At 39.7% G+C, this 15,414-nt stretch overlaps 1 protein-coding gene across 1 annotated transcript in view; it reads right to left on the minus strand.

Annotated features, from left to right (window-relative positions):
* ZNRF2 (zinc and ring finger 2) overlaps window positions 1-15,414 on the minus strand; it is a 91,074-nt gene that overhangs the window by 34,415 nt on the left and 41,245 nt on the right. The window contains exon 2 of the mRNA XM_006832168.1: window positions 2,038-2,133. Coding sequence (XP_006832231.1) covers window positions 2,038-2,133 — 96 coding nt within the window. The remainder of the gene's footprint in view (window positions 1-2,037; window positions 2,134-15,414) is intronic.

Consider the following 15,414-nt stretch of genomic DNA (forward strand, 5'->3'; position numbering starts at 1 on the left):
GTGAGCAGTCCAGTCCTTATCCTACAGTGCCACACCAGGACTCAACTAGATTATAAAAAACAACCAACTGATTTTTAAAATGCAAAAGGCTTAGATTTAATAAACAGGCATATTTACTACTCAAAGTAGTTACTAATTATCTCATTTGTCACTTTCAGACATTCATGGGGGAACATGCTATATGTATATGGTGGTGGTGGTGTGCCGTGGAGTCAGTTCTGCTCATAGCGACCCTGTATACAGGGTTTCCGAGGGTGTAAATTCTTTACGGGAGTAGAAAGCCTCATCTTTCTTGCACGGAGAGGCTGGTAGTTTCGAACCACTGACCTTAAGGTTCGCAGCCCAATTCGTAACCACTACGCTACCAGAGCTCCTTATGTATGTATATAGTCAACACTAATTAATAGTGACGACAAGTCCTGGTGTGGTGCTATAGGATAAGTACCAGACTGCTAAATGCAAGGTCGGTGGGGTTCAAGCTCACCAGCCACTCCTTGGAAATCCTGTACTAACAACAAGGTTGATGGTTCAAACCCATGAGTCAGAACTAACTTAACAACAACTCTTAAATGAGTATCTTTCATTTCCACACGCTTAAGCCAAACAAAGAGACCTAGTGTGGCACTCGCTGTGGGCTTCGGACTGCAACGTCGTTTGAACTACAAGGTCAGTGGTTCAAGCTCACCAGCTGCTCCTTGGAAACCCTATACAAGGTCGCTATGGGTTGGAATCAACTCGATGGCACTTTATAACAACAAGCAAAACAAAACCATTTCTACTTAACTTTTTAGGGGGGAAAAAAAAGCCAGTGTTAATATTACTTTTTACTTAGGCCTGACCTAAAAGTGATTTTATTTCAATGCAGCAGTCCTCAAGGAAGATAGCACAAGGAATCCTGGGGAGTAAAGGAAACAGCCGAAAAGCTCATGCTAATTGAGATTCTTTTAGTATTACAAGGCAAAAATCATTTTCATAATAATACTAAGACATTATCAGTCTTTCTTATTCCAGTTACCTCATTTCAAGTATTTGAGAGAATACATACATAACATGTCATATCAACACAGACTGAATGCAGAAACAGGTGCGGGAACTCTCTGTCATCCACTAATCCAGATATTGCAGAATTTGCAAAAACGTAGTAAAACAGTGTCACTCATTTAATATTTCTGTCTAAGAAAATATATTTTTTCATCTAAAATTTATGTCAGTCTAGAGTGGGTTTCTGGTAGCGTAATGGTTACGAATCGGGCTGCGAACCTTAAGGTCAGCGGTTCGAAACTACCAGCTGCACCGCGGGAGAAAGATGAGGCTTTCTACTCCTGTAAAGATTTACACCCTCGGAAACCCTATACAGGGTCGCTATGGGTCGGAAACGACTCGATGGCACATAACAACAACAACAACAACAGAGTGGGTTTGCACAGTGAGTTACACACTGGACTAACTGTAAACCCAGCGGTTTGAATCCAGCAGCCACTGTGTGGGAGAAAGATGTGGGAGAAAGATGAGGTAAGGATGAAGAGCCTCAGAAACTCTATACAAATTCCTGTGAGTCAGAACCGACTTGATGTCATACATCCCCCCATACAATGTTTTTTCTTTGTTGTTGTTATGTTTAAATAAACTAATATATAAAATGAAAACTTTTCATTTTTAACGTAGTAAATATCAATAGTACAATCCACGTAAACAAAAGTAATTTAAAGTCTTCAATAATTTAAAAATTAAGAGTGTAAAATATAAAAGGGTCCTGAAACCAAAACATTTGAGAACCACTGCTTGAATGGCCTGTGGCACACTAGGATTTGCACGGAACTACTAACCACAAGGTTGATGGTTCAAACCCATCAGCTGCTTCTAGGAAACCGTATACAGGGTCACTATGAGTCAGAAGTGATTGGACTGCACTTAACAACATCAAAGACAGAGAGAAAGTCAAGGTCCTTCCTTCCTTTTAAATTTTACTTGAAACATGAAATCCAAAATATGTAAGGTAATTCTAAAGAAAATACTATTTCAAAGCAATGCACTTACCATTATAGGTTATTCTTGGCTTCGTTAAACACATCACAAGATGCAAGTCCATTTCATCTGAGGGTACAAATTTTGAGCATACAGGGCATTTAAATCCTAAAAAGCAAAGAAAACCAAATTACTTAACTATCCATAACAAACATCTGATTATGGTTTCTAAAAAGCATGAGAGAACCAGAGCATTTCAACACCAATATTACACTTACAGTAATATATGTATATTATATACAACTTAAGTTGGGAAAAGAACTTGTAACTACAAAATCTGACTTACAACCAGGTTAACAACACCATCCTGAAGCCCATCTTTCAATAAGACAAGTTCAAATGAGGACAGTATGGTCCACTCTAAAACTTCAGTATCTTTTCCTAAAGGACTGGTTCAAACAACACTCTTCTTGTTTCTAATATTTTCCATTAGACTACACTTAGGATTTCCTATTATTATATTTTAAGATTCTAACCAACTTGTTGCTAAACTACCTCTCCAAACTTGGTACAGATTTTGAAACAGATTGTTATAGCTAGATGGAACCTTAGCAACTATTACATCTCACCAACCTTTGAATGTATCTGACTGGGAAAATGAAACCTTGCAGAACAGCAAACACAGGTCTAGAACTTAGGACTCCTGATATCTAGTTCAGTGGTCCTTCTGCCACACCATGCGTCTAAAGTCACAATACAAACACGAAAACAGCATCAAACCAAGGTGAATGTTTGTAGCCAGTTTTGACACTCAACTATTGGCTCATTTCCTACAGTATTCAGTAGCGTAGTGGTTACGAATCGGGCTGCGAACCTTAAGGTCAGCAGTTCGAAACTACCAGCCGCTCCGCGGGAGAAAGATGAGGCTTTCTACTCCCGTAAGGATTTACACCCTCGGAAACCCTGTACAGGGTCGCTATGGGTCGGAACTGACTCTACGGCACTTAACAACAACAACAACAACAACAACAACAACATTTACTTAAACTGTTTCTGGTAAGGGTGAATGAAACACCTCAGAAGCCAGTAATGTTGATACTACACAACTTGAGGAATATAGCTAGTATCACTGAAATGCACAAATTAAAATGGTTGAAATTAGAACTAGTTTGTTATTTGTTGTATTTTACCACATACGGGCATAAAATGGTATACTGATGGAGAAGAGACTTTATGAATTAAGCTCAGGCCTACTGTCTCTTGCCAAGGGAAACGGTCCTACCCACATGGTTCCTGGATGCTTAGGCAGTGTCAAGGTATTTGGGGAGAGGGGCGCTTCAAAAAAAAATTAATGGAAAATCGGAATTAAAAGATAATGGGATTTTTCTATGAACTTTTTGAACCACCCTCGTATATCATCGTCTACCTCCACTACTGCCCCTTCTTTCCCTTACACACCCAAAGCTGCTCTGATCCAGAGGCAGCCTATATATCGCTTGGCTAGAGACAAATCAAGTGACACAGACAGATGGGTGAGCCTGGTCAGGTTTTCCTTGGAAATATGACTAAGAAACAGCAAAAGTCTACACGGGGTCAGCAACCAACAGTGGAAGCAGACAGATCACAGGTCCGTGAGAGAGAGACTCAAGTGCCCATGGTGGGTGATGCTGAACCTGTGATGGAAGAGAAATTAACACTAAGCCAGGAGAGGGCAAAGTTCCACATGGAGCTCTTGGGCAGACAAGACAGATGACAGACTAGTTAATGAGAAGGGTAATGGAAGAAACCAGCCGCCTCGGATTCTGGCAGCTCTCAAGTCCGGGGACCTGTGCATCCTTTCAGAGGTTCTCTTCCTCTGTCGCGATGGCTGCGACCAAATGAGTCAGACGACAAACATACCTCATACAGAACTTCAGACGAATTAGGAGTAAATTCTTGGCATCAATCTCAGAAATGAAATATATGATTTAACTCCTTTTAAAAACTTGTATTCAAATGTATCTTTAAAAAAAAAAAAAAGTAACAAAAATATGTTTACTTTTCCTTCCTAAAAAAAGAAAAACAAAGGAGTGGGAAGGAAGGGATACATCTAAAATGGATAACAAAGTAGCTATGGTCTCCAAACAGTCTACAGCAAACACAGTGAACTATGGGTAAAATGTGAGAAGGAAGAACCTCTCAAGCAGCATCAAACTAATAGGGCCCAACTAACAATCCAAAGAGCTCCGGTAGCATAGTGGTTACGAAGCCGACTGCGAACCTCAGGGACTGCAGTTGGAAACTACCAAACTACCAGCTAGTCCATGGGAGAAAGATGAGGCTTTCTGCTTCCGTAAAGATTTACAGCCTTGGAAACCCTGTACAGGGTCACTTTGGGTCGGAACCGACTCCACAGCACATAACAACTAACAATCCATTGCCCGGAATCTGAAAAACTTCTTAGCGTTCCATTTCTATACAAACTGACAGTGAGGGCGCAGTGCTAAACAAGGAAAATGTGCCATCTTTATTTTCCTTGTCCTGGACTTCTGAACTTATTAATCAATGTCCTTGCAGCTCCCAAGAGAGGTATAAAAGGTGGCAAGAGGCACACCATTTTGTGGCTACAGATAAGAATCAGCTGAGAACTATACAGAGGGGAACTCCTTAATGTTTTCCAAAACTGTAAATCTTTACAGGAGCAGATAGACAGCCAACATCTTTCTACCACGGAGATGCTGGTAGGTTTGAACCGGTGACCTTGCAGTTAAAATAGCTCAATGCATAATCCACTGTGCCACCAGGACTCCTCAAGCACTGGCATATAAACTCGAATTCATCAAACTAAAGTGTTGCACTATAAACCAGGGCTTAGAACTGGTTCATTCTGGTTCAACCCCTGCTGAGAATTTGCATTTCCAGATAAACTCAATCAGAACCCACATCTTTAACAAGATCCCCTGGGATCTTTTGTACACATAAAGAATCACCTGGGGATGTAAAAGAATCATCTTGAAATCTTGTTAAATCGTAGACTCTGATTCTATTACCTGGAGTAGAAATGCAAATCCTAACTGCATGCAGCAGTTCTGCACCCTGTCTTATCAACCCCCAAGGTGAAGTGTTAACTTACAAAGCTCACTGGGAGTCATCCAACTTCCAGAGTGAAAATGATTATGTATAAGGACTAGTTAAATACAGTGAATTTCCCATATTAGCAAAATCTCCAAAATTTGACAAGGTACTCTTCAGATGACACTATGAGGAAATGGGCACGTCCATACAATGCTGGGACCACAGCAGAAGAGTGCCATGGCTATGGAAGGGCAGGCAGTTTGGCAATATCCTGGCGTGCTGCTGTAAAATAAGCACTGGATTGCTAACTACAAAGTCGGCACTTTAAACCCACCAGCTGTTCCCTGGAAACCCTCTATAGGGTCACTGTGAAATGGCAGCCTACTTACGGCACTCAACAACCACAACAGCCACATTACATATATTATCTTCTGATCCAAAAATCCCTCATCCTGAAAATCAGGATAAACCTCAAATTACGGTTTACCTGTTATCAACAGATAGTGAGAAGACAGTGGGAGAGACAGTAAAGAATGTACTCCTTCTAATGGAAGTTTTATAACTCCTGAACCATATTAATGATTTATATCTTCAAAATTAAAATAGATCAACACAAATTAGTGGGACAATCCTACCTCGTATTAAATATAAACCTAACCATATGCCAAATAGGAATCCTGGTGTAGTGCTGTGGGATTAAGCACTGGACCACAAAGTCGGTTTGGACCACAAGGTCGACAGTTCAAACTCACTTTGGACACCCTATATGGAGTTGCTGTGAGTCAGAACCGACTTAACAGCACTTAAGAACAAAGCAATATGTGCCAAATATGTGCTCCTGGTGGAGCAGTGGTTAAGCACTCAGCTGCTAACCAAACGGATGGTGGTTTGAATCCACCAGTCCTGCTAGGGAGACAGATGTGGCACTCAGCTTTGTAAAAATTTACAACTTAGGAAACTCTATGGGGCAGTTCTACTTTGTCCTACTGAACCACTACGAGTCAGGATCAACTTGACAGCAAGAGGTTTCTGAGTTAGATATCAAATAAACAACCACAAAGAAAGGTGTGTGCTCTTAGGTACGCACACATAAAAACTCACAGATGTATCTTACCTCTGTCTGGCCTAGAAGCAATGACACTCTAGTAGCAATACACAGACCCCATTTCTAAATATCAGTCCCCAAGAAAAAGAATCAGATGTCCTTGAAGAAATGGCAGATTCCAAACCTGAGGCAGGAAAAGTACAAGGTGAGCCTGTAACACCTTGTGCCAGACTAAAGTGTTCAAACTGATGTGGACAGAGAAGGGAAAAAAAAAGAAAGCATGCTGCTAACAAAAACAAAAAAATGCAAGACACAGAAGCCAGTTTGGAAGGGCTCTTCCAGGGCAAATTTGGACAATCTGACCATTCAAATGAATAACAATAAAATTTAAAATATTATTTCAAAAAAGAATTCCTAAATTCATATGAATACTTACACTTTCTGAAACTATCATCCCAAGATCACTTACTTAACAAACATAAAAAGGTGTAACGGAGAATCTGGCTGACATTACTTTAAACGTGCAAACTGAGTCAGTTTTGACTCAGAGCCACCCTGTATAGGGATTCTAAGGATAGACTGGTGGGTCTGAACTGCTGATCTTGCGGTTAGCAGTGCAGTACTTATCCTACAGCTCACACCAGGGCTCCAAACTTAGTATCACTAACAAAAGGGCAAGCTTGACATCATGTGATCCCTGATGTGACATATTTACTTACTGCATATTCCTGCCAAAGTCTATTTAACCTTGAACCTAATCATAAGGAAATGTGGAAAAAGTCTCCAACATTTAAGATAGAAATCAAATACGTAGAAAGGGAGTAAGTGTGATCCAACAATCTGAGCAGAAAAGAGAAGAAAACCCCAGCAATGCCATCCCCCAAAAGCTTATCATTTTTCTGTTTTTCTGCAGTGCCTTTTTGATTTTCTTCCCCAGATTATATGAAAATAGTAAAGAGCAAGTGCCCTCTATTGTCCCAATAATTCAAGAGGATATTGCACCCATGAAAAAGAACAGGAGGCTATATTAGGTATAAAAAATAAAAACAAAAGAAAGCTCTGGAAAATTAAAAACTTGAGGTGTTAATGAAAAGGTTTTAGACATCCAGATAGCACTGATATTCTTTTAAAAGCTAGACGACATAGCAATAGCTTCCTAAATCTGGAAGAAAACTACTTCTCACTTATACTTACATAGCTAAACCATGACATACTCATACATGTAATGTGTTTGTGGCTCTACCAAAACAAAGAACCAAATGGAAACAGATGGAAAGACAAGATCAAGGAAGGAAGATCCTTCACACAGACAGCAGCCGTGTATCTGATCTAGAAGCTATTACTACTCCAGGTTGGAAGAGGACAGTGGAAGGCTCAAGGAAGAACAGCCTAAAACAGAAAGGAAAAGGAAAGAAAGAAAAGGGAAGAGAGAGAGGGGAGGGGAATCGAGGAACAGCAAGGAAAGGAAGAAGTGATGCTTCTGAATGATTTTAACCATATGGAAAACCAGATTCAGACAGTTTTTATAATTCCATTGCAAACTTTGAAAAAAAATTGATAGGAACACATAAAATTAATCAACACAAAAAAGTTTGCAATTTAAAAGGAGTCAATTATGAACTATCAGACAAATAAAAAAAAATGTAATCCACAGACTTAACAATACAAATAATAAATATCAACTTCAGCATACTGTCATTTAGTAACACTGAGCGGTAACAAGGATTAAAGTGAGTTGGAATGGTGGTACACATAAATCTTCATCTCCCACAATAGGTAGTTAACAGTCACTATCTAAAAGAAATAAAAAACAAGAATATATACATATTGTTTCTAAATGCGGAAGTACATGTCATTCGTAAGCGACAACTACAAGTGTCGAAATGGCTGCCTCATGAAAATATACACTGGAGTTGAGAAGAAAATAAAGAGAAAAAACTAAGGACTTTGATTAATACTAGAAATATCTGGACTTTTAAAATGTACACATCACATCTTGATTCAATTTTTTAAAACTATTTTAAGGGAAGAAATGTCTATACAGGACACATCAGTTCAGTGAAAAAAAAAAAAACTATTCTGAAAGGACATAGCCCAACTGAAGCTGTTGGCTGGCCCAGATTATGACCTCTGTCCTTTCCCATACTGCTCTTAATTTATGGTAGTCCCAACTTCAATGAGTAAGAAGAACAGATTTAATATGGAACCCAAGCACTGATTCTAATACCTAAAGATAGGAACATTAAAAAGTCAGATGAACGAGACAATTTAGAAGAATTAACCCAGGAAACAGTAGTGTCATAGTTTAGCAAATAAACGGAGACTAAAAATAAACCCAAAATAGAAACAGAAAGCATAGAAGCAGAAAGACCAAGTAGCAGCTAGTTTTAAATGATCAAAATTTCCTACTAGGAAATTCTGATACATAAACAAGCAACCCCATGCATATGCTGGTGATGAAATGAAACTATGAAAGTAAAGAAAGGATCTCTAGACAGAAAAAATACGATATCTACATTTGGGGGAAGAGGGGAACGAGGGTGATAAGACATCACACTGGATTCAGCATTATCCACAGAACAGTATACAGATGTTATTTGGAACCGTTTGGGATGATGGGGGTACTTCAGAACTCTTCATTGCTGCATGCTGTCGAGTTGGTTCTGACGCATAGCCGCCCTGTATAGGATTTCCGGGGCTGTCAATCTTTACAGGAGCAAAAAGCCTTATCTTTCTCTTGAGGAACAGCACGGTGGATTCAAATGACTGATCTTGAAGTTAGCTGTCCAAATGTAATTTACCACTATACTACCACTCCTTTCAGAACTCTTGGGGGGGGGGGGTTGGGGAGGGTAAGACCCAAGAAATTTATATCCTCAAATAGACTCAAGACCTAACCAAGAGAAAAATCAAAACAAATAATTCAGGAATGGTCAAGATGTGGTTAAAGAAAAAAATATCAATAGTACACATGGAATTCTATTTAACTGTAGAAATAAATGTAAGATGTAGTAATCATCACTAACAGATAACTGGGATAAAAATGGTATGATAGCATGGTCACATTAATGTATAAAGGACATGCTGCGGAAGAGAATGAAAAACACAGAAGAGTTCAGACCACCTTGATCTTTTTACGCAGAGGGAAAAACTCATACGAAAATATTGGAACACACCACCACTCCTTTCTGTCTCCTCTCCTATATGAAGAACTCTTACTTTAAATGGTACTCTGGTGTCACCCTTCTCCAGAAATGCTTCTTCAAGTGATCTACTTCAAAGCAGATTTGATCATTCCCTCTCTTGATATTTCTTCTGTACTTTGATAATACTTCCAAAAACACATCATTCTAGCATTGCAATCAAGTCATCTAAACGAGTCTTAATTGCTAGAAACAAACCAAAGACCCAGAAAGAGTCACACAGCGGAAGTCATCCTCTCACCACCGCCGAGTTCAGAGGAAAAGGCAAGAAAGGAAACCTCTACAACAGTATGCTGACTGCTGTAGAGATACAGAAAATGCCAGACTTGGGCTACTCTTCCGTTTCCCACCTTTCTCACAGCCCAAATATTCTGCTGTCCTCAAGATGTTCCCAATCTCCTATTCTCCCCTGGCTGTCAATGTTCTCTAGTGAAACCTAGCAATCTAAGTTCCTTTTTTCTCCGGTATTTTCTCTAAAACAAGAGAAACATCTATTTCTTCTGGTCTCAACCCGGTAACTTAACTGACTAAATTTACAGAAGGAAATGACCAATAAGCTTCAATCCTAGGTATGTTGTTGTTAAGAGCTACCAAGTTGGTTCAGACTCAAAACCAACTTGTAAAAATTTCAGTTAATCTTTACAGGAACAGACAGTCTCATCTTTGTCCTGTGGAGTGGCTGATGGGCTTGAACTACTGACCTTGAGGTCCATAGTCCAGGGCTTATCCTGCAAAGCCGCCATGCTCCCCAATCTAGGTATACATGCACTGAATATGACAATGCAATGACTCAATGATTGTGGAATGTGTCTAAAAGGTATTTCATAGGCACAGACTTTTATATGCTTCACTAAACTCTTTAGGTAGCACAGAATCCTAGCTGCCATTTCCTATTTCATATTGGAACCAAAGAATATGAAGCAAAAAGAGTCTACAGATTCTTGGTCCAAACACAGTCACGTGAAAGAAGAATAAGTGTAAAAAGAAATTTAAGTTGTAGAATTTAGGTCTTCTGGTTCCCAAGCTATTGAGCTCTTTTATACTACACATACAAACACAGACACACACATCTTTCCCTACATTGTTGTTACTGTTGCGTCAATTATACCTCATTTGTTGTTGATATATGCCATTGAGTCAGTTCCGACCCATAGCGACCCTGTATAGCATTTCCAAGGAGCAGCTTGTGAGCTTGAACCACTGACCTTGCGGTTCAAACCAACATTGTAGTCCAGTGCATTAACCCACAGCACCACACCAGGACTCCGGTTACGACTCATAGCGGTTTCTGAGGAGCAGCTGGCAAGCTTAAACCACTGACCTTAAGTTCAAACCAATCTTTCCATCTAAGTGCTTAACTTACAGGACTCCTCCCTTACATTAATGTCCTGGTAGTGCTTGACTAATAATCAACAGGCTGATGGTTCAAACCTACCACACTGAGGGATAATCTTTCTGCTCCCAGAAAGATTATAAGCCTACGAAGATGAACAACTGCCTCCTCTGTCACAAGACCAGAAAGGGATGGTGCCCAGCTACCATTACTGAACATTCTGATTAAGGATTCTATGGGGGGAAAAAGCCCTGATCCAAAGGGGAGAAAATGCAAAAGAATTTCAAATTCTCATGGACTCCAGGGAGCCATGAAGATTAGCTAAATCCCTGTAACTAATGCCCTCAGATAATTTTTAACCTCAAACTAAGAAGCACCCCCTGAAGTCTTAAAACCAACAATATTATAGCTTAACAAGTAACAAAAGTATCTGCATTGAGCGTTATGCTCTTTTAAAACTACCTATATGGGATCCTCAGGGTCAACAGTTCAAAACTACCAGCTGTTCCACGGGAGAAAGATGAGGCTTTCTGCTCCCGTAAAGATTTGCAGCCTAGGAAACCCTGTACAGGGTCGCCAAGAGTTGGACCCAACTCCACAGCACATGACAACAACAACAATATGGGATCAGAGTGACAAGAGCAACTTGAAAGATTCACTGGGAAGCTTAGAGGGCTGTGGGCATATGTTAACAGAGGAGGAGCAACTCAGGAAAGGAGGGACAGAAGGACGGCACAACTCGAGGAGTGTGAACTTGTGTGTGATTTGTTGTGTATATTCTCAACAACAAAAGCTTTTTGTTTGTTTTTTCATTCAAGAGAGTTTTTTCAGTCAAGAGAGTGTACACTTAGGTTTGTGGCTGATCAAATAAAAATAAATGCTTTAAGCAAAGGATTGTTGTTAAGTACCCTTGCATCAGTTCTGCTTCACTGCAACTCTGTATAAAGTTTCTGAGGTGCAGCTGGTGAGCTTGAACCGCTAACCTTGCAGTTCAAACTGAGCTGCAGTACAGTGCTTATCCTACGTGCCACACCGGGACTCCTACAACTCCACTGTTGTTGTTGCTAAGTGCCATCAAGTCAATTCCGACCCAGAGTGACCGTATATAGGGTTTCTGAGGAGCAGGTGGTGAGTTTGAACCTCTAACCTTGTGGTTGAAACTGAGCTGCAGTACAGTGCTTGTCCTACGCTGCCACACCAGGACTCCTAGGACTCCATTAAAGGGATGCAAATAGAAACTACAATGAAAGGCCATCTCATCCTAGTACTAACTGTAAAGTTAAAAACAAAACAACACAGAAAACAAAAATGCTGGCAAGGGTGTGGAGAGACTGGGACTGTTAAATGGTACAACCACTGTGGAAAACAGTATGGTGCTTCCTCAAAAAGTTGAAAATAGAAATATCTTCACTGCTGTTGTTGAGTGCTGAAGAGTCGGTTTTGACTCATAGTGACTCTATGCACAGCAGAACAAAACACTGCCCGGTCTGGGTCATCCTCACAATTGTTGTTATGTTTTGAGCCATCTAATTGGGAATCTTGCTCTTTTTTGCTGATCCTCCATTTTACCAAGCATGATGTCCTTCTTAAGGGGCTGGTTCCCTACTGATACTTGTCTAAACTACGAGAGAAGATGGTCTTACCAACCTTGCTTCTAAGGTGCATTCTGGCTGTACTTCTTCCAAGACATACTTGTTTGTTCTTCTGGCAGACCACGGTACGTCAATATACTTCTCCAACACCATAATTCAAATGCATTGGTTCTTTCACAGTCTTCCTTATTCATGGAGAAATACTGTATTACCCAGCAATCCTACTTCCTATTTCCTCAAAAAATAAGAGCCACGGCACTGTAATATGCTCACTAACGTTCACTTCAGCACAATTCACAATAGCAAAAACATGGAGACACTAGAATTGTCCACAACAGAAGAGTGGCTTAACAAACTTTGGTATGTACACACAATGGAAGACTATACGCAACACTGATGATTAATAACCTGTGAAACACCAAGTAACATGGATGAACCTGTTAGACATTATGTTGAGTGGACTCAGTCAATCACAAAAGGACAAATACTGTGTGAGACCACTATTGTAAAACATCAAGAAAAGATTTTCATGCTAAAAGAAACGGCTCTTGACAATTAGGAATGGGAAGGAAGAGAGAGTAATTCACTGGCTAGTGGGTACACATACGGAAACTGGGGTGATGGGGGAAGGCAATGTACAATCAGAGGGAGGCTGGCAGAAGAATGATGAAGAGAGGGGATGACACAAGGAGGAGAGCAAGAGTTAAAGGGAAAAGAGGCAACTATGATTACAGACACAACCCTGCAACAATGGTGACCTACAAATAGATAACATGGAAAAATACACAGGTTGAATGGGTATGGTAGGGAGGATGAGAACACACCCACAAATACATAAAGAGGTTTACTATCAAATACTAAAATTTACTACTTATATAAATAGTAAATGGCTATTTACTTTTGCTGTGAACTTATCTATGGATGTAGTTTATAGGGTGCAAAGTTATAAAAACTTCTCTCCAAACAACTTAAGGGAATGAGTTGCTGAGCTTGGGAGATTAGGACCATAGTATCAGGGACACCATGGTCAACATGACTGGCTTAACATAGTCCACAAGCACAAGGCTCTACATCCTACATTGGTGAGTAGCAACTGGGATCCTTTAAGCTCATGAGTAGCCATCTAAGGTGCAACTGTTGGTCTCTCCCTATGTGGAGGAGACAAGAGTAAGAGTGGTAAAATGGAAGACAACTGGAATCACTTAGTCAAGGACATTAGTCTCCAAGACCCTGAGGACTGAACAGACAGTGCTCAGCTACTATTACCCACTATTAAGAAAGTAGTAACATTAAAAGGTCCTGGATTGAACTGTAAAAAATCTGGAACAAAACTCAGAATTATAAAAAAGACTGGGCTTACTGGTCAGAAAGAGACTGGAAGGACCCAAGACTATGGCCCTTGGTCACCCTTCAGGTCTGGAACTGAACTCATCTTTCGTGGCTAATTTTCAGCCAAGCAGTAAATAGATATATAGAAGGGACATTAACACTAGTAAGGTATACTCACCATGGAATGGTCAACCATTCAAGATCAAAGGGGCAGCATTTACCTAAGGCCCAAGTACAGAAGGTGGGAATGGAAAGGAAGTAAGAATCACATGAAGTAGGATAACTGATGTTACATCAAGGGATTGCAATCAGTTAAAATAAAATGAATGTATGATTTTGCTGAATATAAAACTAATGATCTGCTCTGTAAACCTTCACTCAATTCACAATAAAAATACAGTTATTTCTCTTTGACTACTAGAAAACGGAATGAAAATGTCTTTTAATACTTTTAGTGGATTAAGAAATTAATCTACTTTGCATAAAAATGAAGAGAAAAATTTAAGTGTTTTTGTTGCTTTTGTTTTTTACAGCTTTGTTGTAATCATTACAATGACTTCTGATTGTTGTGGTTAATAACTGTTTATACACATTGGCTTCAAGCAAAAAAAATATGAAAAATGTATACTAGCCACACATAACATTCTCAAGTAACATGAAGTGCTTCAATCAGTTTGTAGAAAATAGAACTAAAAGACGATCGATTTTCCCTAGACTTCTGAAGTCTCCTAGCATACACATTTCCAATTCCTTGGTTGTTGTTTTGTTCAATGCTGTTAGTTCCAACTCATAGTGACCTATATAGGGTTCCCAAAGAGTGGCCGATGTCTCTGAACCATGAACCTTGCGATCAGCAGTCCAGTGTTTATTCTACAGCACCACACTAGGATACCCCAATACCCTTGAGCTGCAGAGAAAGTATGGCTAAGTCCTGGTAATATGTTCTAAAACCAATTACGGTCCACCCACATGGCTTATAATTGTTTACTACCTTTTCACACAGGTTCTGTCTATAAGATATACATATTATTTCTATCATAAGATATGCAAGCTATTTCTGTAAGATTTATATCTTTTCTGAAAGTGTTCTGTTGTTGTCAGGTGCCATTGAGTCACTTCTGAGTCACAGTAAGTATGTACAACAAAATGATGTTGTACATAGTTACTATCCAGTAACCTATCCATTTTGGCAACACCTTCAAAACTACTTCCTAAAGAATCAAACTCTTTTTGCTACTCTAAAATGTAAATGAAAACATTACTGCTTCTAAAGGGCAGTATCTAGGTAATGGAACCCTTCCCTGATTTTGAACCACACAGGATCCCCTTGTTCTGTTCAATCAACTGTCTCTTTGTGTGTGTCAGGGTTGTACCCTTTCACCACACTAAATCAATCTGTAGCTAAGAAAATAATCTGAGAGGCTGGGCTATAGGAAGAAGTACTTCACATCAGGACTGGAGAAAGGCTCATTAACAACCTACTACAATGCAGCAGATAACAAAGATCAAAGACTACAGCCTCCAGTAGTATTACCATTCAACGTAAAGAAAACAAGCATCCTCATTGTTGTTGTTAAGTGCCCTTGAGTCAGTTCCCACCCAGAGCAACCCTATAAAGGGTTACCCAGGAGCGACTGGTGAGCTTGAACTGCCAACCTTGCAGTCTGGCCCATTAACCCACAGCACCACACCAGGGCTCCAAGTAGCCTCATAGCAGATAAATAAAGATCCCGATAAAGAAACTGAATTAGTCAAGGATTTCATTCTACTTGGATTCACAATGCTCAGGGAAGCAGGAGGTAGGAAATCCAACAATGTATTGAACTGGCCAAATCTGCTACAAAAGACCTGTTTCATTGAACTATTAAAAAGCAAAACTATCATTCTGAGAAC

The sequence above is a fragment of the Chrysochloris asiatica genome, unplaced genomic scaffold, assembly GCF_000296735.1.
Source record: "Chrysochloris asiatica unplaced genomic scaffold, ChrAsi1.0 scaffold00006, whole genome shotgun sequence".
NCBI lineage: Eukaryota > Metazoa > Chordata > Mammalia > Afrosoricida > Chrysochloridae > Chrysochloris > Chrysochloris asiatica.